The sequence below is a fragment of the Lissotriton vulgaris genome, chromosome 12 (genome assembly GCF_964263255.1).
Source record: "Lissotriton vulgaris chromosome 12, aLisVul1.2, whole genome shotgun sequence".
Lineage (NCBI taxonomy): Eukaryota > Metazoa > Chordata > Amphibia > Caudata > Salamandridae > Lissotriton > Lissotriton vulgaris.
This window is the reverse complement of record NC_141700.1, coordinates 165,430,687-165,456,609: the sequence shown is the minus strand read 5'-3', so window position 1 is coordinate 165,456,609 and position 25,923 is coordinate 165,430,687. Positions and strand designations below refer to the sequence as shown.

The window sequence follows — 25,923 nt, the reverse complement described above, 5'->3', positions numbered from 1 at the left end:
CTTATGATTATTCATTTACCTCTTTGCCAGAATCTCCTGTTTTGTTTAGGTTTTCTGGTAAATGTTCAGAAATCAGCCTTGATTCTCTCTCAACAGGTGGAATTTCTCAGTTTCCTAATAGACACTTTCCACACTATCCTTCAACTTCCCCCTCACAAAGTATCTCTTATAAAGAAGGAAATTCATCACTCTCTGCCTCTTCCTTTCTTCTTCCTCTGGTCTCTAGCCTGATTAGTAGGTCGTCTAGCCTCTTCTATTCAGGCCATTTTTCCAGGCCCTCTCCATTATTGGGCTCTTCAAAGACTAAACATTAGCTATCTTTAGAAAGGACTAGCTTATTCGGATTCAATTGCCCTCGATCAAGAATCCAAAGAGGTACTTCTTTGGGGGTTTCAACACTTAGACGCTTGGAATGGGAGAACAACTTTCGCTGCCACCCCGGATCTTGTCTTAGAATGCGAGGCAAGTTGGACAGGTTGGGACGCAAGATATGGTCAGTTCTCGACTGGAGGTGTAAGGTCTCTGAAGGAGTCCATCTTGCAAATCAACAGTTTAGAAATGCTTGCAGGTTCCATTGCCATCCAGTTTCTTAACCAAAGAAAGAGCAAGTTGCTCAATCCTTCTTCACATGGACAATCTGACGGCTGTCAGATGTATCAATCACATCGGTGGCACAAAATCCAAGGTTCTAGCGGACCTTGCCAAGCATCTTTGGAAATATTGCCTTTAACGCAATCTTTCAATACAAGCTGTTTACCTTCCTGGGAAGTTAAACATAGTGGCATATTGGTATTCCAGGCACCCTCACGATTCCAGTGATTGGCAGTTGCACCCTTCTGTGTTTAATCATCTTCCTTCCATCTTTGGAAGAATTTTGATAGATCTTTTTGCTTCCAGTCACAACTCCCAGCTTCCTTCCTTTTACAGCTGGAGACCAGATCCTCAAGCCCAAGCCCACAGATGCTTTTCTCCAAATTTGGCCTCAGTCTCTTCTTTATGCTTTTCCTCCTTTTCTTCTTATTGCACGAGTTCTGGTTCAAGCTTGCAGACAGCGATCTTCTCTAGTTCTAATAACTCCCTTTTGCCAAGCCCAATCCTGGTATCCCACTATGTTGGCGATGGCCTCAGACTCTCTGGTTTGGATTCCTCCTTTTCCCGAATTAATTCTCAACCTTCTGGGTCAGTCATACAGTGTGATTCGAGAAGGTTCCATTGTTCTGATCCCTTGGAAGATTTTGGGTCATCTTGAAGAATCCCAGGAATTTCGGAAGAAGCTATCCAGCTCATACAACAATCATGGGTTCCTGGTACATCAAAGATATGCAGATCGACTTGGCTCACCTGGTGTAGCTGGTGTATGGACAGGAATTCAGATCCCTTTTCAACTGATGTCATCTTAATTGTGAATTGCTTAGCTTCCTTAGCCTCTCAGGGTGAAGCGTACCACACTATTAATTCGTGTAGAGCGGCTATTTCTGCCGAGCATCATCGAGTGGATGGCAGACCCATTCGCGAACATCCCTTAATTTGTCGTCTGTTAAAGGGAGTAAGACATGTTGAACCTCTAGTTGCCAAATATAATACTATGTGGGATGTAAATGTGGTGCTTAAATTGTTCATTTCATGGCAAGACAATGTTCTATCTCTATCAAACAACTATCTGCAAAACGCACTATTCTTCTTTGTCTGATTTAATGTTTCAGATGTGAAAGCCTTAGATGTTTCTTCCTTTCGATAGTCCTCCCTTGGTGTCTCTTTTCAATTTCACTGATGTACTAAAACAAATTTATCTTCAGTTTACTATCCCCTTTTCCCTTCTCAACCCAAATTGTGTGTTGAAAACTGTTTAAAATCATATATGACTCGTACTGCAGATTTGAGATCCCCTTCTTCTTCTTCCACCCTTGCCCATTGGGTCAAATATATCATGTCCCATGCTGGTATTGATATTGACCTTTTTGGCGCTCATTCAGCCAGAGGAGCCATGGCTACTGTGGCTTTCTAGGTGGAATCATTGTTACATGATTTTCTCAAATCTGCAGACTGGTCTAATGTTACTACTTTTAGAACTTTTTTGGGCAAACGTATTTCTCATGTTTCTGATTCAGTTATTGCAATGCTTTGAACATACATGATAGGAGCCTCCGTGTCCTGTAATAAAATTGAGATTTTCCTAGCCTTGGTGTCAGAAAGTCTAGATTCTATTGACAACACGGAGGCGAGTATTATCCCACCACTATTTGTCTTAACCCTTACTAATATTATTTCTTTTGCAGTCCCAGCCCCTTCCACCAGCACTTACTCTTAAACCGAATGAGTCTGTGTATCTCCTACAGGAGTCAAGAGTTCGTCTTGGAATGCTATGCCCGAAAGGTCATCTGAATCAACAGTTTTTTTCAGACTGTCCCACGGACTTCTTTGTCAAGTTCTTTACTTTTTATTTAGTTCTGATGCTTTCTTATTTACCTGTTTAATTTTTCGCTTCAAGAAAAGAGGACTTGTTGTTCGAAGTCAACATAATTATCAGGTTACTCAACATCTGATTGGTGTTCACATTGTGATATCATACTCTAGTTTTCGTTCCTTTGTTTTTTGGGATATGTAGTTTTTTGTTTGGCTGTTATTATAATTAAAGCAAGAAAAGACTGCATAATACTCACCTCTGTGTCTTTAATAAAATCTAGCCTTTCTGATACCAAGGCTAGGAAAATCGCAATTATGGTAAAATTCTGCATATACTCTGACAATATATGTGTTCTTATTGATACATCTACCACGGAAGCAGTGTCCACACTGTCCTCTTGATGTTCTGGAATCCCTACTATGCATAGCTTAGATCGCCTTGCATGGTTCTCCATTTTGTCTTGTTTATCCTTTAGCCGTAATACTTCTTTCCCAAGTTTATCATTCAATTCAATGAGAAAATGCAGCTTATTCTCACATTCGGAGACCCACTGCTCCATTTCCTCAACTCTGGAGGATAAATGCATAAATGTATCAGCTGCTCGCCCACACTGCCCAGACATTTTATTTTGTCCTCTATTTCTCTCCAAGTGGATTTTATCATTTTAACCTCCCTCAATACTTCTTCCAACATGGCAACTAGACGACTCAAGTATTGAGGATCCATACACAAGTCCTGCACAGTTTTACTCATATCTCTAGACAATTGTCCAATGTATTATTCTGCACCATTTTCATTGGGGTTTCTTTTAGTCGAGGTTCTATGCTTTTCAATTTAGAGGTAGGCCCTTCTGTCCGGACATTTTCACTCTGGCTGCTGTTGTTTCCTGGATTTAACAACAGTTTTCTCAGCCTGGAAAACTGGATCTATCTCACGTAACCTACTGCATTATCATGATTCCACAAGGAGCCAATCTTCTACCTGGCCACTCTTGAATTTGCCAGCTAACGTTACAACTCCCACCGTAGCTTGCTCCTGTTGTAGTGTGTTAATTGTTATTGCCATTGCAAAAAGTCCCTGTACTTAACGGTGGATGTGTTATCTGGGGGCCACTGGAGATGTCACCGGGTCTGTTAAAGACACGGTCACCCTGTTTATTGGACTCGCAACCGTAGCCTCTGCTGATTTAGTCATCATTGAAATAGTAGCTATATAAACATTTCTCTAGAGGGGTTCTGTAAGTACTTATTAGGGCAACAAATTACGATTTCTCCCATTCACTCCACATAGAGTACTTTGATGGTTTAAATGGCTTTGTTAGCTTTGCAGGTGCACGCCGATCCACAGTAAGAGGCAGGACACTAGGGGGTCAAATCAGGAGACTTTTATAGTGTCTCATCAGAAAGCCCAGGGCCGATCTCCTACTCTGCCCGACCCATCAGCCAACTGAACAGCATACTGGCAGACCGCCGAACGGCAAGGAATTCAAAACATGAAGCAAATCAAACTTACACAAAAAAAATGTACTTTTACCATGAGATCTGTGTATCTGGTTGTGCAGTATGAGATACACAGTTACAATGAATGACAGCATTATGTACACAACATCACCCTCCCCCATATACAAACAAAACAATACAAAAAAACTGAAAAAAGATGCCTCTGTCAACACTGGGTTGAATTAAACACAGCATCGTAATTATTGCAAATAAGAATCTGGGAATAGAAACATTGCGAGAAGCTCTACTTCTGACACCCTGTGAAGGACATTCAGAATTGCAATTAGTTTCTACATTAATGGCTTCAGACACATAGATGGGTTTAAACTCTGACAACAGAACTGGACCTGACTGGTATTGAACAACACCCCTTCATCAAATTTAAGACACAGGAGGGGTATATAACACTTTTCAAAGAAACCCTCTAAGGAAAGCTTGTTACCACTAGTCCAAGTGTCTATATATTCAAGTTTTATTAAAACATGTCAATACATCACAGAAAAAAACAGAAAATTCCAATGAGGTGCGTGAAAGAATTGTGAGAAAGGAAAGAAAGACCTCACAGTAGTACCACCAAGAGGGGCTTGCTGGTTGGTACTCACTAGCACACCCACTTATCATCATCGGTTGCTTTCTTCCCATAAAGAAAACATGTGTGTTTCATCATAAAGTTCTCAACAGTGAGGGAAAATAAAGAAGAGACAGTGAATCAATAAGTATAAAGAACTGTCAGTGCCGGTATCACTAAAGTGCCCACTGGTCCCTGTGAGAAAAGAAAAGATGCAATTACCAATGTTTAAAACAAGGTACCACTCACTGGCTAGACAAGGCTTTATTCAATGCTGTGGGCGTCCTCAATTTAAAAAATTCACGTCACGTCACTGCTACCGGAACCTACAGGTGTCCTGTTACTCCGTCTTAGTAGTACGGCAACTAAACATGTTGGCTTTCTGCATTTGAAAAATGGTTTAAGATATACAATTTTTAGGTCTCGCTTCGCAATGCAGCGCATAGTGCTGCACGCGAAGCGAGTCTTCTTGTCGCTGTGTAGGCTGTGAAGTGAGACAGTAGATGTGCACAAGCTTAAAAACCCATTGCAGACAATGGGTGGGAACGCGCGCTTTAGCAGACATGGGCGGTGAACGCGCACGTCTGTTCTCGCGCTCTCCCACGCTTTCACTTTCGCGAGGGAGTGCGCGAGCCGCAGACCACGCCGGTATTGTAGAGGTTAGTTAGCTCACTGTTAGCTACTTAACTCGCTGTTATTTCTCTGCACGTTTTCACGGTGCCTTCATGCCTACAAAGGCAGCACATGGCAGCAACATTCTTTTTTCAGTCACAGCCTCACCCCTTGCTCCTCGCGCATCAATGTTTATTGTGCATCAAAAAAAAGACAGAAGCAGCAGAGTTCACGGACCTCTGACGGGCTTGTTTAAAAACAGCAATGTGCCCGCTCACCGCTTCCCCAGCGCCACACGTCTTATCGGCTTCACCAGTCTGCTCTGTAGACTTGCACTGTATATCTGTGCATACCCTTCTCTGATGCCTGTAATCCTGAACCCCCCACCGCGCACACACACACAGACGCACGCGCTAGGCTTTGCGTCCATAGTTTCAATCACTTTACTCCACCCACTCGCCTTTGCTGTTCCAGCCTCTTACCTTCCTTGCACCCAAGGCTCTGCCGCTGCGTCCAATCATAACCCGTTTCCTCCCTCTGGACACCTGGCTCGTAGCCCGCCCACCCACCCTAACAGTACACTACCCTCTCTACTCTACCCGTCCCAACCGTGTTCTGTCGTCTGTGCCAGTACTTTTTTATGTTAGGTCTGGTTTTATTTAAGCAGCCACCTCAGATGAGAAAATGGCAGACGTGCTTTTCTTTTGTTTATCGTTGACAGCGGATCAGGCCTGCTTTCACTTTAATAATAGCATGCACATCATGTTAAATATGTAAAGTGGTGGCCGCACTTTTGTTTTCTTACGCGCACATCACCAAAAAGAACTTACAAACATTGATTTCATACTTTTTAACAGCGCAGCATACCGTACTTTCACTTTCTTTGTATCGGACGCGCTCTGTGCCTTCCAGCACTGCTGCGTCCCCGGACTCACATGACACCCCCTGACCCAACCCCACTACTCGGCAGCAGAAGCCAGAAGTAGAGGTGCCACAGTAAGGTATGAGGAAACAATGTATTGGCTGTGGCAAAACGAGGTCACTGTAGAGAGGCTGTGTAACTACAACTAGGGACAGAATAGTTTTTTGTTCATTGGGTCAGTATACACGGAGTCAAAGTGTGGGTTTGCGATTGGCTGTGAGAACCAGCATAGTCGTTCACTGCATGATAGTTTTAGAGACAGTTGTGCCACTGGTCACAGGAGTTTGTAGTACTTCCCAGTCTTCCATAGGAGCGCCAAGAGGTAATCAAAAGCTCTGCAGCGACGCTGCTTAACCAGACGTCGACTCTGCCCGAAAAAGAGTTTGTAGTATCATCCGTTTCCAACACATAGAGTGCATCTAAAGCAGCATCGATTTATTTCTCCCCACCCCGCGTACTGTAGTTCAGCACACAGATTGCACCCACCACAAAAGATATGACTGACATGCAGAACTGCACCTACAAGCCTCCAATAGCGATTTATCGTTTCTTTTTTCCAACAGTACAATACATTTGTACTTTCACTTTTTTTTAAACTTTGTGCGCAGCTACCATTTTGCAAATAAATCTGTCTGGTTGAAACGCAACTGATGCTCATATAAAGCGCTCTGATACCTTCGGGTCTAGTTCGCACTATATAAAACTTCATAAACAAAACAAGCGTTTGGAATGCAATAGGTCTCGCATTACCAAGAGTTTAACCTATTGGCATTGTACATGACAATGCCTTAGACTTAGGCTCTAAAAACCAAAACATAAATAAAAGGCATTGTCATTCACAATGCCAATGCTCAAACTCATATAACTGCGAGACCTATTGCATTGCAAATGCTTGTTTTTTATTTAGGACGCACACACGATTGAATAAAGCCTTGTCTAGCTAGTGAGCATTTAAACATTGATTCACTGTCTCTTCTTTCTTTTCCCTCACTGTTGAGAACTTTATGATAAAACACACACGTTTTCTTTATGGGAAGAAAGCAACCGATGATGATAATTGGGTGTGCTAGTGAGTACCAACTAGCAAGCCCCATTGGTGTTACTACTGTGAGGTGCTTTCTTCCCTTTCTTATGCACCTCATAGGAATTTTCTGTTTTTTCTGTGATGTATTGACTTGTTTTTATTAAAACTTGAATATATAGACACTTGGACTAGTGGTAGCAAGACTTCCTTAGTCTTTGAAAAGTGTATATAGACCCCTCCAGTGTCTTAAATTTGAAGGGATGGTGTTCAATACCAGTCAGGTCCTGTTCTGTTGAGAGATTGTTGAGTGGGGGGGCGGCCTGACCTGTTTTTTTCCCCCTGGTGCTCCTTCTGTGTTGATGGCTCTAAACTCTGAAGCAGAGTCAACACATGTTCTGTTACTGGTGTAGGATCCAATAGATTCTACTTCAGAATGGAGAGCAACATCCCTCTCACCATCAAAAGTAGCGACTTCTGTATCCCCAGAGAACCAACAAGTATTATCCTCCAGATCAGAGTGTAGAGTGATGCCCTTACCTTTAACTCCTTGAATTTTCCTGGCTTGTTCAGGGGAGATTCTTACCAAACTCCTCCTACCTCTACTTTTTACCAAAATGGCTCCTTTGGAAACTTCTGCAACTTGGAACGGTAAAGAAAATTTCGACTCCCGCTTTCTTACCTTATTGGGCTTCCCAATAATCGCCCACCTCAAAATTCACCAACTAAGGGGTCGATTACAATGTCGGAAAGCCTCTGCCCGACATCGATTTGGAATTGGGACCGACTGACTTGCGGTCGGCAATTCTGACCGCTGGATTACGATGCGACCCAACACTTATGTCAGAGTCCCATTGCTCTCTATGGGAGCTCGTGTTCCACCCGACAACCAGCCGTAACACAGGCTTCTAAACCCTGCACCCTGTCGCAAGCACCCCACGGTGCCTGCCACACAGTGAAGGGTTTTACAGGAGGGTCCCTCGGCCATCGACCGCGGGGCCATGTGGACCTTGCCTGTGGTCCCAAAGTCACTTTCCGTGTTGGACAGGTCGACGCAGAAAGGCTGTTGGAAATCGACATCGTAATCCCAAGGTCAGAAACGCTGTCCATATGGGTGTTCTATGCTGTTCTGACCAACACGGATATTCTGCGAGTCGCTCAGAACCGATTCAGAATGATCGCATGGTTTACAATCTGACTGCAAACATCGTAATGGGGGGGGGGGGGCGGCGTAACTTAAACCGACTGAGTCAGTCGAGGAGATTATGACTGTCTGGAGGAGGCTATTGTCCAACATCGTAATCGACCCCTTAGTGTTGCGTTTGTCATTAAAATATTTTTCCATAGCAAGATGCTTGTTTCTGACTGTCTTTTATGTCAACATTGCTATTGAATCCGATAAGATCTCCATCTCAAGCAGCACCCAGGGCACATTTAGGAGACCTGTTGCGGAGTAATTTGAAAGGGGATACTTCTGTCACACTGTAAGGGGTCACCAAATAGTTCCATGTTTTTCCTTAGAAAACTTTCAACTTGTACCCCAGAAGATAATGCAGTTTGAACACCTTCGAGAAATCGTTTAACGCTTTCAACGAGGCCACTGGAGGTAGAGGAGTATAAGGCAACTTGCATGTACTTGATATGACTGTTCACGAATTGTATCATTTGATGAGACTTAACTTGTGTACCATGACCAGTTCCCTGGGTGGCCCTTCAATTTAAAAAATCCTTTTCGGAAAATGAAATGACTGAATTGGTGTCTGGTGAGTTCATCAAGTCAAAATAGTACCACTTAGAAAAATTGTCCACAAGGACAATCATATATCCTTTTGGGCTTTGAAGCAAATCAAATGGCCATGCAAAATCAAGTGATACTTTGACCCATGGCCCATCAGGCAAGGGAACTGTATATAACTTGGCTTCTGATGTTTTCCAATGCTGGTCAGAAACCAAGCACATATCACAATTCGATACCCATTTTTGCACCTGAGAGTATCCATACCCGGCCACCAATAATAATATTGTTTGAGGTTACGAATGGTGACTGTCATTCCTAGGTGACCTTTTTGTGACTTCTCAAACAAACATTTTCTCAGAGTTACAGGTGGAAACCCTTCCATGATGGAAATCTCACTGGAAACTTGGGCTAAGTTATTCAGACCAGATTCCAGGTTGCTCTCTTTAGGCCAACGTTCTCTTACATATTTGAGCATGGGCATTAGAAGGGTGTAATTTTGCAAGGCTTGTAACCAGTCTTTTTTAGACACGGCACAACTACTACTTGGATTTTCATCCCCGCCATCGCCACCACACACTCCACCTCATCCACTAAAACATCCGAAGTATCAGCTTCCAAGGGCATCCTGGACAGGCAATCAGCGCTCGCATTTCTGCATTGTGCCAAGTACTTGATACAAAAAAAACTGTACTCTTGTGATCTGGCAAGGATTCTTACCAACCTCGCTGAACCTTTACCGGCAACACAGGCATTGTTGACAAAAAACCTCCCTCGTCCCAGGCCATGAAGCTGGTGATCTCACTTGTCCCCACCCCCCTTTCTCCCCTACTTGCCATGCGATGGAGACCTCAAAGTGCTCTGTCACTACGAATGCCACCTATCCAGTGGCACTGAAGACGCGGCTTCTCTCAGATTGACTTGGACGGAGGTGAGGGGGGTGCTTGGCTCACGGCCACCCACTGACTCATGTTACAGTAGCTGAGCCCTTGCTCCAGGCTCTGCCCGTGGTCGAAGGAAGACAGGGGATGTGTATGGGCATAGACAGCGTCCCTTTTTCCTACTTCAATAGGTCAGCATCATGTGGGGATAAATGGACACCTGCGAGGAACAATGTAGGATAGGGTTAGTTGTCCCAGGCCAGATGACTGCATGCACCTGAAATGACCCATCTTCTTACCATTCACTAGACCTTGGGCTACAATCATACAGTGCAGCAAGCGCCAAGAAGAACCACAGACACTTCAGATTTCATAACTTCACTAGGATCCCCTAGCTGGGCAGTGATCTCCAATAAGTTGAATTGCTGAGGTCAAAGAGGAATGTATTGGTGTCCAATGACGTATACAGAGTAGGATTTGGAGAATGAGTTAAATGCTTTGGTAAATGTCCCGCAGAAGAGGCTGGGCGCTTACTCAAAACTCCACATGGATGAGCAGAAGGCATGCAGCACTGAAAGAGCATGCACTTCTGTGCGTTGCCAATGGTAATCCTTTGTACTGCAGGAAAGAAATACTGCAGGTCACTGTGTAGTCTGAGCATTTTATTTTAGATAAAATGCTTTCAGCCCAGATACAGAAAGGTTTGAAACAGGTCAGGCCGAGTCTCCTTTCCAACTAGACCACTTTAGATGTGCTTCTTTTGAGTCTGCTTCACTGTAGAATTGTTTAACGGTCATTACTTCCTGCTCATCCATTATTGGTTATCATTGTCACCAATACACTGTACTGATAGCCAACCCCACAAAATTATTAGGTATGGTCCGGTGTTCAAAACAAGTATAAAATGTGCATTCGGACAGGTGAGCGCACCATGGGAGACCTGCAACTGTAGGGAAATAAAATGTTCTTACGCCTGGGGAGACAGTCTCTAGCCTAGACCTAAAAACAAAGGGAACAGTTTAATAGCAAGCCATATAAATTCTTTTAAATAAGTACTGTTAGGCCTTTTTTAGAGTCGCAGGAAAATCAGAGTAGGGGGTAATAATTGTTAGGATTGTTGCCATTTACCTCTGGTGTCCAAGAATCACCACACTGTTGCCTTCAATCTGAAAGCTCAAGTACTCAATTTTTGCACTTTACTTTCTCGGTGTAGTAGGGTTGGTTTGCTTCAGAAGCTGGTGTGAGGTTCAAACAATAAGACACTTCAAATAATGTATTTTTCTGTAAAGTGTAGTTGCTTTAGGGCACCATGGGACTAGAACAGTCAAACAATAAAAGGAGAGTCAAACAGAGAGAGAGGGGGGGGGGGGAGAAAATCAGAGGTCCAAAGGCAGATTAGTATGACATGTAGGTTTTAGACTTTTTGGGGAAGAGAGGAAAATTTAGTCAGCCAAAGGTCAATAGGAGGGGCTTTCTAAAATCTAGGGTTTAAGATCCTCCTCCAAATTATTATTTATTGTAACGTGAGATCTTAGCAGAAATAGAAAGCAAGATTTTAAAGATCCGATAGGGACATGATGCAACAAAGAGACAGCAACCTGGTCCCGTATTATAGTAGGCTATATGCAACAGACTAGAAACCTTGAAATTAATGCACTGTTTTGTGTGGAACCAGAAGATAAATGAAGGAAGCCTGGATACCAACCATAATGCAGATCCTCTTTAATGTACTGGTGTGTGCCTCTTAGGAGGCCAATATAGAATAATTGCCATAATCCAGTAGCAAAAGTACACTTAACTTGAATGTCCAGACTGTTCTTTCATTTATAAAAGAAACAACTCTTACACATACGTCAAATATTCTACACTCTAACCACATATATACATTGGCAAGCAGAAATGCCTAGCACCTTCTGGAACACATTATCAACCCAACAGTATTTCTAGCTCCTACGTGTTGTGTGTGAGGTTTGTTTCACATCAAGACTTGTCGCCAATGTGAACCGTTGGACTTTGTGTCAACTCTTGGAAGCATTCAGGTTACCCTTTACAGAGGCATTGGATTAAAGTCCTCCATCTATTGGTTCCTTTGGTTTAACTATGTAGCGACTTGAGCTAAAGGAATGTCCTCCAGAATGAGCCCTTGCTCTTCTACCAATGCCCAACCATAAACAAAATGCCTTCTCTAGAACATAGCACGAGAGCAGTCCAGTGGGTGAACTTCTCTCTAATCATCTGGTCGGGTTGAGGGGCACTAGTTGGTCATTAGAGTTCAAAGTTCAGAAGCTGGCTCTGGGGCCGGTTCCCCATATATGTCCTTCTGGCAGGTGATAGGGGGCGTGGAGGCCTACATCTTAAAAACCACCAGTCACAGCCGACATTTTTGTTTGCAGGAACATACTTGAGATGGGAGCACTCACAACGAACCCCTCTGGTCAGTTGGCCACATTATCTACAAACAGTGACAGTTGGGAAGATGGGTCCAAAGGATCCGAAATGGAGGCCAATTTTTCAGCCGCCGAGATGGAATCCCAGACAAGGACACAAAGTTAAGATTTCTCAGGAACTTCAATGAGGGCTTGTGGTTTGTACAGGTGCGGGTGACCGGTATTAGGAGGGAAAAATTATGAAAGCTCACCCGTCTCAATTGTGACTGTGGTAGAGCAGCCTCTAAACTCAGATGGTACCGAGTGTTCCTAGGCAGCTGGTTGGGGCAAGCCTCCTCCTGGGTATCTCAATCTGTCTCCATGCTGGTCTCTGGTCACCATAAACAGATCAGGTAATTCATCTTGGCAGGTACACCTGCATTACCTGTGCATACAGGCAAGTTCTAACTTCTGTTTATATGTACATCAGCCAGGCAACTGCACAGACCACCTAGAAATGGCTGAGGAGGCTAGCACTTTCCTAAGTGAGGTGGGCATGGTCAATTCGCGAGGTTGTCCTCTGAATTTCTGGATAGTTCTGCTTTTCAGGTAGGTGTGTGCTACTGACAACCTCTTAAGATATGCAAGTTAACAGGTTATGCTGTCACCACCCCTATTGCTGGGAACATAAGAGGCAAAAGTCATACTTGATTAAAGGTGGCTTCTTCCAATATCGCCTGCTTGAAGTTTTTCATAAACTCCATACAGTAAGATTTCCAGTGTACGCCCCCGGGAGCACGAGAATACCAGGATGAGGTCATTCGGACATGTCACGAACACATGATTTCTTTACTGCGATTTACATACTTCGATCCCACTTTTCTGAGACGTTTTGTGATGGATGACTACATAGTTACTTATTTATTGTACTATAGATATAGGATACTTGATTCAGAAAGAACAGGTGTACTTTGGACACATTTTCAGGAGTTCATGTACTTGCAAAGAAGGATTTAGCAAGTTACAAGGACTTTGGTGTGTATGTTCCCTTCAACCTGGGAAGCTTACCGTATGGAGTTTACAAAATAACTTCAAGCAGGCGATATTGGATTATAGGCCCTGAAGAAGTCTACTGTGCTTTACTTTGCACAACGAAACACGTGTTGGCTGGTTTCCTGCAACTAGAACTCAAGATAAAGCTGCATCTTTAATTCATTACCTAGCTACAGTGGAGAAGAGAAATTTGAATAAATAATTTCACTTTAACCTAGGTCAAGAGTTTTTGGGGATGCTCTCCCAGGTCACGAAAATCACTATTGCCGGAGCAGAGGTATTGCTTGCTCAATATTTGGGAACCAACGGACTTAATACGACGACGCAGGGGTGGGTGACCCTTTGGGTTACAGTGGCAAAGCGAAACATCGCGCAGCGATGGGGATCCGGGGCTAGTCCTACCCTGGCCCAGTGGTGTACAGACATGGACCTGGCGATGGTGGCGGAAAAGTCTGTCTTCATGTTATCAGGGATGTCCGAAAAAGTGGGAAAGGGTATGGGGAAGTTGGAACTCCTACCGGGGAGATGTGAGCCACCGCCCCCCCAAGGTTTACGAATCAGATGAGAGCAGCTAAACGGATTTGTTGGAATATTAGGTTTACCACACGAGAGGAGGGGAGAAGCTTAGAACTGTATGCTATCTGGAGGTGGGACTATGCAACTGATGGTAATATATACACATAATAATGTATCTGTAATTACGTCATGCCAATAATACTGAACAAAAATTGCTTTGTTTCTTCAATATAAACCGTTAAGTTTTTGGGATATTTGGACAATACAAAGGACGAATTGTGTGCTCAGGGTGACTCATTTGCTTATATATCTCCACAAATTAAGGGGATTAACAAGATTAAATTGGTAACCAATCTTTTCTCCCTTTGAAGCACCAAATATTTAGAGAACTGGGTGTACTTAGCCCGAAAGAGTGTTGAGCTCCCTAGGAACTGATTTTTCCTGGTTACCAAATTTAAAGTGTTGATTAAAGGTGGGTTTGCACTTTGCCTACAACAAGTCAGCAGAAATTGGTGCTCTCCTGTGCAAAGTTTTTAAATTTGGAGCCCCTCCAGCACTCAGTCAAGTCCACAGGGGGTAAAGTTATAAGAGCAGCTATGAAAAGACAACCAAGAACCAGGGGGTGGGGGGTGGGGGGGTGGGGGTGGGGGGGGAGGGGGGTCAGTTTTCCCCTTCCATATGGATACGTTTGTTGTGCAAAGTGACTGCCATTTAGGCCTGGGAGTGTGCTCACAGGAATGCCCAGCAGACCTAGTATGTAGGTGGAGGGCAAAGGGTGTGGAAGGTTGGCTAGTACAGCAACACAAGCAGGGAACCTATATGCTCCACAGCAACACAAGCTGTGCTAGCGTGAACCAGGGGGAAAGAGAAAAATAAAAAACCCTTTGCGAGAAAATACAAAGTTCGAATCAGTATTTTAGGTTACTTTATTAGCAGAACATTTATATACAAAGTTATAATATTGAAATTTAAGATTGCTCATTTGCACAATGAAGAAAAATAAATCAAAAAGTGCAATTCGTTGTGTTTTAAGCAACTCCGCGGGCACTGGATAAGCCAATCTGCAAATTAGGTGCAACAGCTGCATTTCTCCGTCGATCCTCCTTTGCACACACATCCCTGGCCACATTTATCGCATCCGGCAGGGCAACAGGAACAGCAGCCTAGGAGGCAAGACAAGGAGTTAAGTTTAACAAATTTAATAATCCACCCTTCTTTAAAACTGATGTAGCCACTAAGACGGGGCTGGACTGCATATGTAAAGTGGGGGACTGGGAGAACAATCCGAGTAGGTGTTAAAGTGACACTACAACTGAGAGGCAGTGGTAAGATTTTGAAATGGACATAGAAAAAGTCAGAACCGAACTGAAAGAAAACCAAACAGTGGTCAGCCATAGCTGTGGAGCTTTTGAGGGGGTTGTTATCAGTGGACCACCAAGTGGCAACACGATACAATGACTATTTGACACAGCTATTACATTTTGATATAGATTTTATCCAATCAATGAACTACTGCTATGCATGCAATATTTAATCCTTGCACTATATGCACTTGCATGGTCGTAATGACCGAATAAAGTTCTTTTGACTGATATAGATATCCAAGTCGAAAAGGGCGAAGTATAGCATTGTACATACAGATCGTAAAAATGAGAGCTAAAATCCACTTAAACATATGACCCTCATTGACAGTGTTGGTGGAGGGCAACTCATCCGTGCATGTTATCGTCAAAATACATTCTAAACCAATGTGAATCACCCTAACCCTCCCCATCCCAAGATTTGGCATGGTTAAATACGTATGCGATACAAGTGGGGATAGCTATCGATATAATAGTCAAATTAACGGGGCATTGAGCCTGCTGCGTTACAGTGACCAGAATAAAATACGTCCAGGGGTGCGAGGCTACGCCATACCGAGCTACTGCATAAAGGGGTATGTCAGGGTAGTGCAGAGAAAGGTGCACAGCTGAGGAAGTAGTGTCACTAGACCAGCAGGATGCCCATGACAAGGAACTTCATTAGTTAGCCCCCTCCTGTGTTTTAATGGATTCCCAGTGTGACAAAAGACAACCCCTTGTGCACATGAGGTCTTGTTTATACACCATGCGGATGACAAGGGGTGTAAAATATGGGTTATGGGGCAAGTTACACGCCATGAAACAACCCACTGGAGAAGACCACACGTCAGTGAATATATATATATATTTTTTTTTTTTTAAATACTCCGCTTTTGCTGATGTTCTTCGGAGGATGTGCCAACAATCAGCTGCTTGCTACCCTTTGAAACAGGTGTAGCTTCTAGGGCCTTAAACAGAGACTAAATGTGGACATGTAAGGAGGTAATCCTGCCTACTTATCAGAACATTGGCAGCATAGTATCGCAATAGAGAAATCTCACTTGCATGTGAGAGTGGATTATTCTTTTCAACAGTCATGTTGAAATCACCTATAGCTTCACAACACTGGTAATGGAGGAAGCTACTAGTACTGTGCTGGAACTTAGGTAATTACGTCTAATCTGTGACCAATCTGAGCCCTTCTGGTTTAATAGAACTGATGGGGACACTGACAAGTTAGAGAACTAAGAATTAATGGAGGGTAATACACGGGTGCGAACGGGGGATAAATACAGTCTAGTAAATTTTCAATACATCCATTAAGAGCTCTCAAATTAGTATTCATAGTTAAATGCGATCCATAGTTAGCGCGTCACTTTTTTTGAGAGATTAACATCAGGAACGTGACTTGAACTGAGAAGGTAGTTTGGTGGAAACTTCACAGAAAACAGCAAAAAAGTAATTATAATTTCCACACAACTAGAAATTCATGCACTGTTGGTGTACATACACCAAAGTTAATCAGGGTCTAAAGTACAACCCTCTATCGCAAGTAACCTCAGCACAAATTTAACACTACAAAACTGTTTACAATTGCCGGGGACACACACACACACAGCATGGCTAAACTCACTTTTTTTGCAGGATGTACATTTGCAGTTCTCACACTTGCACGACCCAGCACATGAACAAGAGCCACCTGCGAATAAAAACAAGATATCGGTTTATAAAATAGTCTGTAGGAGTTACAAACATTCTTATCCTTACTAGAGAATTACTAACCACGGAGTAACAGTGCAGCGCTCTTTATAGACGGGAATGGCTGTTGCTTTGAGTTGGTCTCTAGAACAAACCGAATGTTTTGCAGCATCGAAATCTAGGTTAAAATGCAACAAACCATATTTTTCTTTAACCAACAAACTGCTTTGTGCCCCTTCTCCCAACAAACTATGGGGAAATAACACGGTAGTCGGGGTCGCCACTTAAGAGGAGGTTCTTAATGATAAATAAACAACCGGAATAAGAACACCCTGTTTGTTTACTTGTCAGAATGAATCAAACAGAGCAACTGCGGGTGGGTTAAAGAAAAAAATTATAGTAATAATGGGGGAAACCATCATACTCGTGCTTAGCTTTCTAGATACCGAAAGAGAAACTTGAGATCTAAACGAATCTTGCCCCACTAAAGTCCTAGGGCTTTATTTATGAAGGACTTGCGCAGCCGGTACGTCACTTTTAACATGGGGAAAAGTGACGCACCTGTGGCGCAAGGCTTTCATAAATGAGGCCCCTAGTGTGCTACGGTTTCCAAGCCTACTAAAGCGCAGTGCTTAGAAACGGATTAAACGCGTCATTCGATCCGAAACTACGGATATATTTCCATTGGGTCCGAATTTTCCCCTATAGACGTACATGTTTTAACGGACACGCGACACTCCTGAAAAAGTGTTTTTTGCAACCTCAAAAATCGTATCTTTGGTCACCCTCAAAAGCGGCCAACAGCCACAGGTGCTACGAGGAGCAATCTAAAACAGCAACACAAGTTACAACAATCATTCTCTAAATGGGGTCCTTTCTACATACATACTCTTTAAGACAAAAGTAATAAGGCAGAGCTCTAATTTTTAATAAAACAAAAATGGTTTCAATTTACCTTGCTCCGGACCCCATATATTACCCCCGTTGCAATGGAAATCAAGAATCCTTCACCACAGTTCCCCTCTTTCCTAATGTTCGCATGAATATAAATATACTTTCTAGCCTCAAGTTACCACCTTGGACAACGGACAGAACATCCTTTGGGGAGTGAGGGGTACCCTCGGCACACAGGACCACCCAAACCACTGCAACAGGTAGGTACTCACCGGTGGCACAGCCGCAGTCTTTAGGGTCCATGTCTTGCAGCAGACGTCAGCTACGGATTATCAGCCCAGCACTCGGAGGACACCGCAAGGTAACAGTGATGTTTATGCGATCTAACAAGCAGTATCCTGCGCTCCTCTTATTTATACCCCCAGGTGCTCGAGGCCGTGTGTAAAGTCAGGTGGAGCACTGCGCACGAGCCCCACCTCTTCCACGCCCACAGCTACGGACGCTGCTTGCAGAGAACCTTGCGCACGCTCGTGCTCATCAGCTGCACGCGGTAAACAAACCGCCCCTGTGGCGAGAGGGCGGGGTGCATGACATTATTATGGCTGCCAGAGAACTGAAAGAGGTGGCCATTTCAGAAAGGTCAGGTTTGGCTATTGACTCAGTGCTCCACAATAATGTATTAATCACCCCTCCACCCCCAAAAAGCCATAAACTCTGATTTAATTGTGCTTGATTGATAAGTACAATTTAAGCTTATTTTCCTAAAGAGCTTCACTTACCTTTAATACCTCAATAGTACTTTGCTGTTCAGATAGAAATGAAATAAACACATATTAACTACTTCCAAAGAGTTTCACTGGCCGTCCGCCTCCCATCCCTTCTCTTTTGCCCATGCGCCGTCTGATTTGCACTCAGGCCCAGAAGAGGCGTCACTCCGCGCATGCGCCTTCAAAATTTTGCTGCACACGACAATCCGTTCCGAGACAGAAAGTCTGCTGCACTCAGTGTTTAGTCGAGACCTGGAAAAATAATGTGCCGCGTCACCGTGACTGCCCCAGATTTTATTTATGCGTTTTTATATAGCACGGACTTTACCCGAAGGCGTCAGAGCGCTTCACAATAGGAACAGAAAATTACAAAAGTGAACCAATAACAAAAGCAAACGTTAAGTTACATGAGGTAAAAGTGACAATTGTGAGCAAACAAAATACATGAGGTAGCAAACAGTGCATTACAAGAGGAAAGAGTGACAAGTGTGCAGGTCACAAGAGAAAACAAAGTACATTTAGAGGTAATATGCTGCAATATATGCTAGACACAGGTACAAGAACAAACGTTACGTAGGCAATGGTGGCACTTGTGCAAGTATCAAAAGCAAACAAAATGTGAGAGGTAGCAAACAGTGTGTTACAAGAGAAAAGTGGTGTGTGCATGTTACAAAAGAGAACCAAACACAGGTACAAGGATAATACACTCCAACCACACGAACACACTGGGAAGGCACCTCCATAGTCATGGAGAATAGAGTTTTCAGTGATGGGAGGTCTTCCTTCAGAAAATAGAGAGGGCGTGAATTACTTTAGGAGGTGTCTTTGGAGGAGGAGAACTTTGAGGTCCGTTTTGAAGACCTGGGAGGCGGTGGTGGTCCGGAGCTGAGGCGGAAGTGAGTTCCATATTCTCACCACGTTGCCTGAAAAGGATTGGGCCATCGATCTTTCCTTCTTGAAAGTGGGAGGTTCAAGCAGTAGATTTCTCGCATTTCGTGATGGTCTAGAGCCTCCAGAGAGTTTCAGCTTGTTCGCCAGGTAGCGAGGGGAGGAGGAGTGCAAGGCTTTGTGGGTGATACAGGCAGTCTTGTAGATAGCTCTAGCCTCGATGGGAAGCCAGCGGAGGGTGGATAACATCGGTGTGATCTGGTCGCTTCTTTTGGGCCCATAAATGAAACGAGCTGCTGAATGGAGGACAGATCTAAGGGGGGACAAGTGTGATTTGGGGAGGCCAGTAAGAAGAGAATTGCAGTAGTCCAGTCTGGAGAAGACCAGCGATTGCACCAGGGTTTTAACCCTTTCGATGCTGATGACGAGCTCAGCTCGTCATCACCCACGGCTGGCGTGTGCTGATGACGAGCTGAGCTCGTCATGTAACGCGGCTTTTAAAAAAAAAGCTGCACAGGGCAAAAATCGCCGCAGCATCGATGCGGTTAAGGTCCTGCTCCGGGAAAAAGCGATGAATTCCCCAAAGAAGGCGCAATTGGTATCGAGCAGACTTTGCAATGGAATTGATGTGAGAGATTAGATTGATTTTTTTGTCGAGTATGACACCAAGGGATTTTGCGCTGTCGACAATGATAGGTTTATTGTTGAGTAGATTCATCTGATCCATCCATGATTGAACCGGGGGAGGAGAGAGTGAGGAGGAGAGGAGGAGGAATTCAGTTTTGGAGGGATTCAGAATCAGTTGATGAGTTGTCATCCAGTTTTGAATGGAGTCGAGAGTGGGGCTTAGGATGGAGAGATCGTGAGTGGAGGCAACCTTGAGGTAGATTTGAGTGTCGTCTGCATAGAGATGATAGTGGATCCCGGCTTTACTTAGGAGATTTCCCAGTGGTTCTAAATGGAGATTGAACAAAGTGGGTGCAAGTATAGAGCCTTGAGGAACACCTTGACCTACCGCCACAGGAGATGAAAGACTGTTCGCTATTTTGATCATTTGGGATCTATCTGAGAGGAAGGAGGCAAACCATTCAAGCACTGTGCCCTCTATGCCCATTCTCTTATGAAGGGTGTTGAGGAGGGTGTTGTGATTGACAGTGTCAAAGGCTGCAGAAAGGTCAAGGGGAACTAGAAGACAGGACCCCCCTGAATCGAGAATCCTCAGCGCGTCATCAACCACTTGCAGTAGGGCTGTTTCAGTGCTGCAGTTTTGGATGAAGCCGGACTGACAATTGTCAAGAAGATCATTGTCCTTGATATGACGAGTGAGTTGTTTCGCTACAAATCTTTATGTGATCTTCGCAAGAAAGGGTAAATTAGTGATGGGGCGGAAGTTGTTGAGGTCATTCGCATCAGCAGTGGGATTTTTAAGCAGAGGGGTGACCTGCCCAGTTTTGAAGGAGAAAAAGGTTTACAGCGAATGATAACACATTTATATATATATATATATATATATATATACACATGAGAAAAGACAAATCTGATGTACAAAGTTTTAATTCACAATGTACTGAGAACCGTATTAAATGGCTACACACTGGAACAGATGCCTTTTTTCATTTATTTTAAACTAGCAGAACCCCCCGGCGTTGCCCGGGGCAGAAGGGGCTGGGGCCAGCATCGCAGCAGAAGAGGCGCAGCAGAGCGGCTGTTTTGTTGGTCCTGGCCGCTTCTGCCCACGCTTTGTTTTCCCCGACGTCCCAACTTTGTGGAAAAGGCTTTCTGAGCACTCAGTAATCATGGCCCCCGACCGTCGTAGGTCCTGGCCGCTTCTGCCCACGCTTTGTTTCCCCCGACGTCCCGACTTTGTGGAAAAGGCTTTCTGAGCACTCAGTGTTCATGGCCCCCGCCCGTCGTAGGTCCTGGCCGCTTCTGCCCACCCTTTGTTTCCGCCGACATCCCGACTTTGAGGAAAATGCTTTTTGAGCACTCAGTGTTCATGGCCCCCGCCCGTCCCTTGGTGCGCACCCGCGGCTGCTTCACTTACCTCATCCGCCGCTCCTCCCCGCGCTGCTGAGTTTACCACTCCACTGCTCCTCCGCTTCTCGCCGCTCCTCACCGCTTGTCCACTCGTCGCTCCTCACCGCCTGTCCGCAGCTCCTCCCCGCGCTCATGTCGGCCGCGCCTCCTCTTGCTCCTGAACGCCGCTCCTCCCCGCGCTCCCGATGTCATATGCACGTCACGGCCGGAGCTACTTCCAAGGGACTACTTTTTTTTTATTCATACATTTTTCAAAGAACGTATATTTTTTATTTTTATATAGCCTATGTCCTTCTGCTTGCCCTGACGTTTTCAAAGATGTCTTGGGTGTTTGGATTGGTGGTGTACTTTTCGAGTTTACCTGGCTCAAAGGACACAGTTCTCTCTTTATAATAGTAGTATAGATAAGTGTTCATATAGAAGGGGGGTAGGACGGGATGGGGGTGAAAGTGCTGGAAGGGTGTATAGTGGGGATAAAGAACTGAAGAGTGAAGTTAACGGAATACCACTTACAAAAGGAAACTCTTGATGTGGTTAAAAACATATAAGTGGAGAAGGAAAACCAAAGATTGGTTGAATAAGAACCCTCACTCACCACCTAGTGGTTGTAGGAGAGTAGGGTCTGCAATCCTATGATCACCCAGATTTTTTGCTTTTGTTTCACTGGTTTACGACTTTCTCTGGCTGTGGGCCTGCCAATCAGACCTACAGCCTAGCTGTTCTCTCGCTAAATTGACATGTGTACCTTAGGTGCATTACCCAATTGGAACTGGGCCACCTTGTCAGACCCTGTCACTCAGGGCATCGGTGTACCCAGGGCCTACCAGGGGCTGAAGCATGTATTATTGCACCCCTGGATGGCCATCTAGATCTGACACAACTGGCTGCACGACAGCTGGGGCAAGGTGGTGTAATCACCCTTTGCTTTAGATATAGTATCCCTATATCTAACCCCGAAAATGGGCACACGGATTCCTATCAGTCACTCCTATGGCAGGCCTTAACAATCCTGAAGGCAGAGTGCGTGGAATCGTGTGAATTGGGCTCTGGCATGAGCCGAGCCCGGTTGCAGCTTGCGGAACCAAGACCCAATGGCTGTTCCATGATAAAGCGTACCATATCGCTAACTCCGGTATCGCGTTATCAAGACATGTCGAGTAAGGTGTCATACGAATCGGGATCCTGACCCCCCACCAATGCTGGCGACGGGGTTAGCATTCCACCCTTCTAGAGGGACACAACATGTACGTAACTGTGAACCCCGGTTAAAGTTAACTGAAGCCTCAGCTCCACAAAATGGATGCTGCCACCACAGACACGAGTCTGACCTCCTGCTGCTGGGAGTCCTTCCAGCGAGGAGAGCTTGGACAAAGGGTTTCCTGTCCGGGGCGGTGCTCGCACCATCCCAGACAGGGTTTTGTGTATCCTGGGTAGGCAGGGCTTTACAGGAAGGTGACTGCGGAGTGGCACTCCGGTGCTCACTACGCATCTGCCGGCTAGAACCAGTTCCAGGGGCACACCAGCCCCTGGCCTGGGGAAAGTCCGGCATGGGAGAGGGGTGTAACCACCCCCCTTCCTGGTCCCACCCCTAGGGCAGGACCTAGTCGCGTACCCACCCCTTTCTTTAGGATAAAGGCAGGAGCGGGGACCCTTCCAAATTAGATCAGCTTTGAATCAAGAAACTACTTTCTACGAAAGGAACTCTCGACTCTTCTCAAGATTTCTCCCTTGTGGCTAAGGAGTAGTCACCCTGCATCCGCAGGCACCATCTAAGAACTCTGCGGTTTGCTGCACGTCCTTCCTCAGGAATCCGACTGCCCAGCTCGACGAGAACCGGCTTCCCTGGTACCTCTGACCTCTACCCACATCGTCAGCTCAGCTGAGATCCGTGGGTGCGACGAGACCTCGAGGGACCGGTCGTCATCAGAACCTGCACGACTTCTAAACCAGCACAACCGCCGAGGGATCCTCTGGTGAGTGCTTTGGGGTCCGAGAAGCCCCGACCCTGAGCAACTTCAGCACCGAAGTTCAGCCTCCCAGCATCTCCACAATCTGCGTGGGGCCCTTCTGCTCTTTGCTGCTCATCACGTTGTCTGGCTATTAGCCCGCTGGCTTGTGGCCTTCTCGACGATGCCCGACAACCAACGCTGCTGGTCTGGTTGCTCCAGACTGGCCTTTGCTCTCCTCTGAAGAGGAGCACCCCGGACCCCCTGGTCCACTCAAGACGCCATTTTAGGCCCACCTCGTGGCCCTGAATTTGCCAAGGCTTGTTGCCCCAATCCTGGGCCCAGCGACGCCGACAGCATCAATCTTCGTGGGACAGCTCGCACCTCCATCCTGGTCGCCGACAACGCCTCCTGGTCCGTGAGACTGCAGAGCCTAGCGTCGCCCACTCACCTAGTCGAGGTGACGATCATCCGGTGCCCTCCTGGTACCGCATACAAAAAAGGAGTCTAGAGGGAAAGACAGAACTAGGACGCCCTCCACTCAAAGAGTAATCAGACACACAGAGTCCTAGTTCCCACTGCAATACTTCCTAGTGATACATAGATATCAATGGTTGCTCATAAATCACACCAGGGGAGTTCCTTCCTCTAAGGATACTCGCGACATCTCAATCTATTGCTTATTTAAAAGGCAACCTTACTCTGATCTCGACAATACAAGACAACACAGGACTCACAAACACTTTGGACGGACAAAAAATGTGTGAAGAGCGAGATGGCACCTCACGGGCGCACCACCAATGGGACCCCTGGCTGGTACTCACCAGGATGGCCCTGTTATCATCATTGGTGCCATCAAGCTTTAACGGAAACGTGTCTCAAACCCAAAATGACAGTGCGTGATGCAGTGAACACAACTTATATGTAACAAAACTAACAAACATTTAAACAATTACACATATAAGATACTGAGCAACCTGGCTGTAAGTGGGGTGTGAAGCGATAGGTAGTCTTCACACTCTTCTGTTTTATATTTAATTGTTCTACTGTTTGCAACTAAGAAGGGAGCATAAGTAAAGTTTAATGCCCTGGTTGCTCAGTATCTTATATGTGTAATTGTTTAAATGTTTGTTAGTTTTGTTACATATAAGTTGTGTTCACTGCATCACGCACTGTCATTTTGGGTTTGAGACACGTTTCCGTTAAAGCTTGATGGCACCAATGATGATAACAGGGCCATCCTGGTGAGTACCAGCCAGGGGTCCCATTGGTGGTGCGCCCGTGAGGTGCCATCTCGCTCTTCACACATTTTTTGTCCGTCCAAAGTGTTTGTGAGTCCTGTGTTGTCTTGTATTGTCGAGATCAGAGTAAGGTTGCCTTTTAAATAAGCAATAGATTGAGATGTCGCGAGTATCCTTAGAGGAAGGAACTCCCCTGGTGTGATTTATGAGCAACCATTGATATCTATGTATCACTAGGAAGTATTGCAGTGGGAACTAGGACTCTGTGTGTCTGATAGCCCTCCTGGTACCCTCTGACTACTGGCTAGTAGTTACGAACTTGGTCCCCTCTGCTTTCAGGTGTCACCCATCTCTGATCCAGGCTTGGATCCCTACGAACTATCTCCACTGGTCGCCGGCCAGCAACTCCTTCCTTCCGGCTCCTGGTTCGTCAGCGAGGACTCCCGACGTCTGTAAAGACTTATGCAGCCGCAGCCCCTGGGCTAGGCAACTTCGGCATTTCGGTGCCCGCGTAGCCTCATTATCTAAGGGTCCAGAGTCACTGTCGCTTCCGACTTACCTTATCGGGTTCGCCCGAGAACACTAAACTTTCCGTGCCCTCGGGCATTTGTGTAGATTGTGCACTTGAAGTATTTTCCTAAGAGTTTTGTTGTGTGCTTAGTACCCTGTCCTCATAAAGAGTACAGGGCTGTTGTGATTCTAATAAATACACTGTTTATTTTCATAACACTTGTGTGGTGTCCTTTCACTTGGTGTTCAAGGGGTATATGTGATGGTATGACAGCTGGCTTAACACGCCCTCTAGAGTTTAGCCCGAAGACTGCTCGTATCCACGCTACTAGGATAGATGGTCTAAGGTTGACTTACAATCAATCGCCATAAGGGTCGTTTGGACTGATGCATAGTGATCACTAGAATAGTGAGCACTGCATATCAGGCCAACTTCTCACAGTGGTGACATGCTTCATCACGGGGTTCCCACTGGAAAGACCTAAGGTCTTTCCAGTGTGCTACGACGCCTGTTTTGCAGCGGAGCTGGTTCTTGTAAGTGTTGAGGGTGCAAACAGGGAAACCAAATTGTGCTAAGTGAGTGCAAAAAGGAAAAAATTAAAAAGTGCGTAGTTGTGACAGTAAACTATTTTATTCAGAGTCCAAACAGCACTGGTTAAAAACAAATTCGAGTGGAAACATAGGGAGGGTCTCAGTAATTAAAGACACCTAGTCCACAAGGTGAGAAGAGTAGGTCGACATGTTTCTGCTATAGGTGAGCCCGAGTCGCTCAGCTTTCGTCAGGACCAAAGATGTGTAATCCTCCGGTGGTATGCACGCTCTAAGGTGCACCCTACCGTGAGGAATATTGTGTGAAAAAGTAAAAAGGTATAAAGGATAAGTTAATCCAAAATACTTACGGCTTAGAGCCGAATATGACCCATATAGCAATTTGCTGGGGTCTGTACCTGTAAGGAAAAATGTTTTAAATTATCAGCAAAACATTATTACAGTGTCTTATTAATGGAATATAGTAGAAATCCTTC

At 45.1% G+C, this 25,923-nt stretch overlaps 1 protein-coding gene across 1 annotated transcript; it reads right to left on the bottom strand.

Annotated features, from left to right (window-relative positions):
* Positions 1–14,485: 14,485 nt before the first annotated feature.
* On the bottom strand, positions 14,486–17,936 carry LOC147673766 (metallothionein-like). The gene is made up of 3 exons (XM_086947695.1): positions 17,782–17,936; positions 16,551–16,616; positions 14,486–14,740 (listed from the first exon to the last, which is right to left on the bottom strand). Exons 1-3 carry the CDS (start codon positions 17,810–17,812, stop codon positions 14,646–14,648), a joined length of 192 nt encoding a protein of 63 aa, XP_086803821.1. The 5' UTR covers positions 17,813–17,936; the 3' UTR covers positions 14,486–14,645.
* Positions 17,937–25,923: the final 7,987 nt, after the last annotated feature.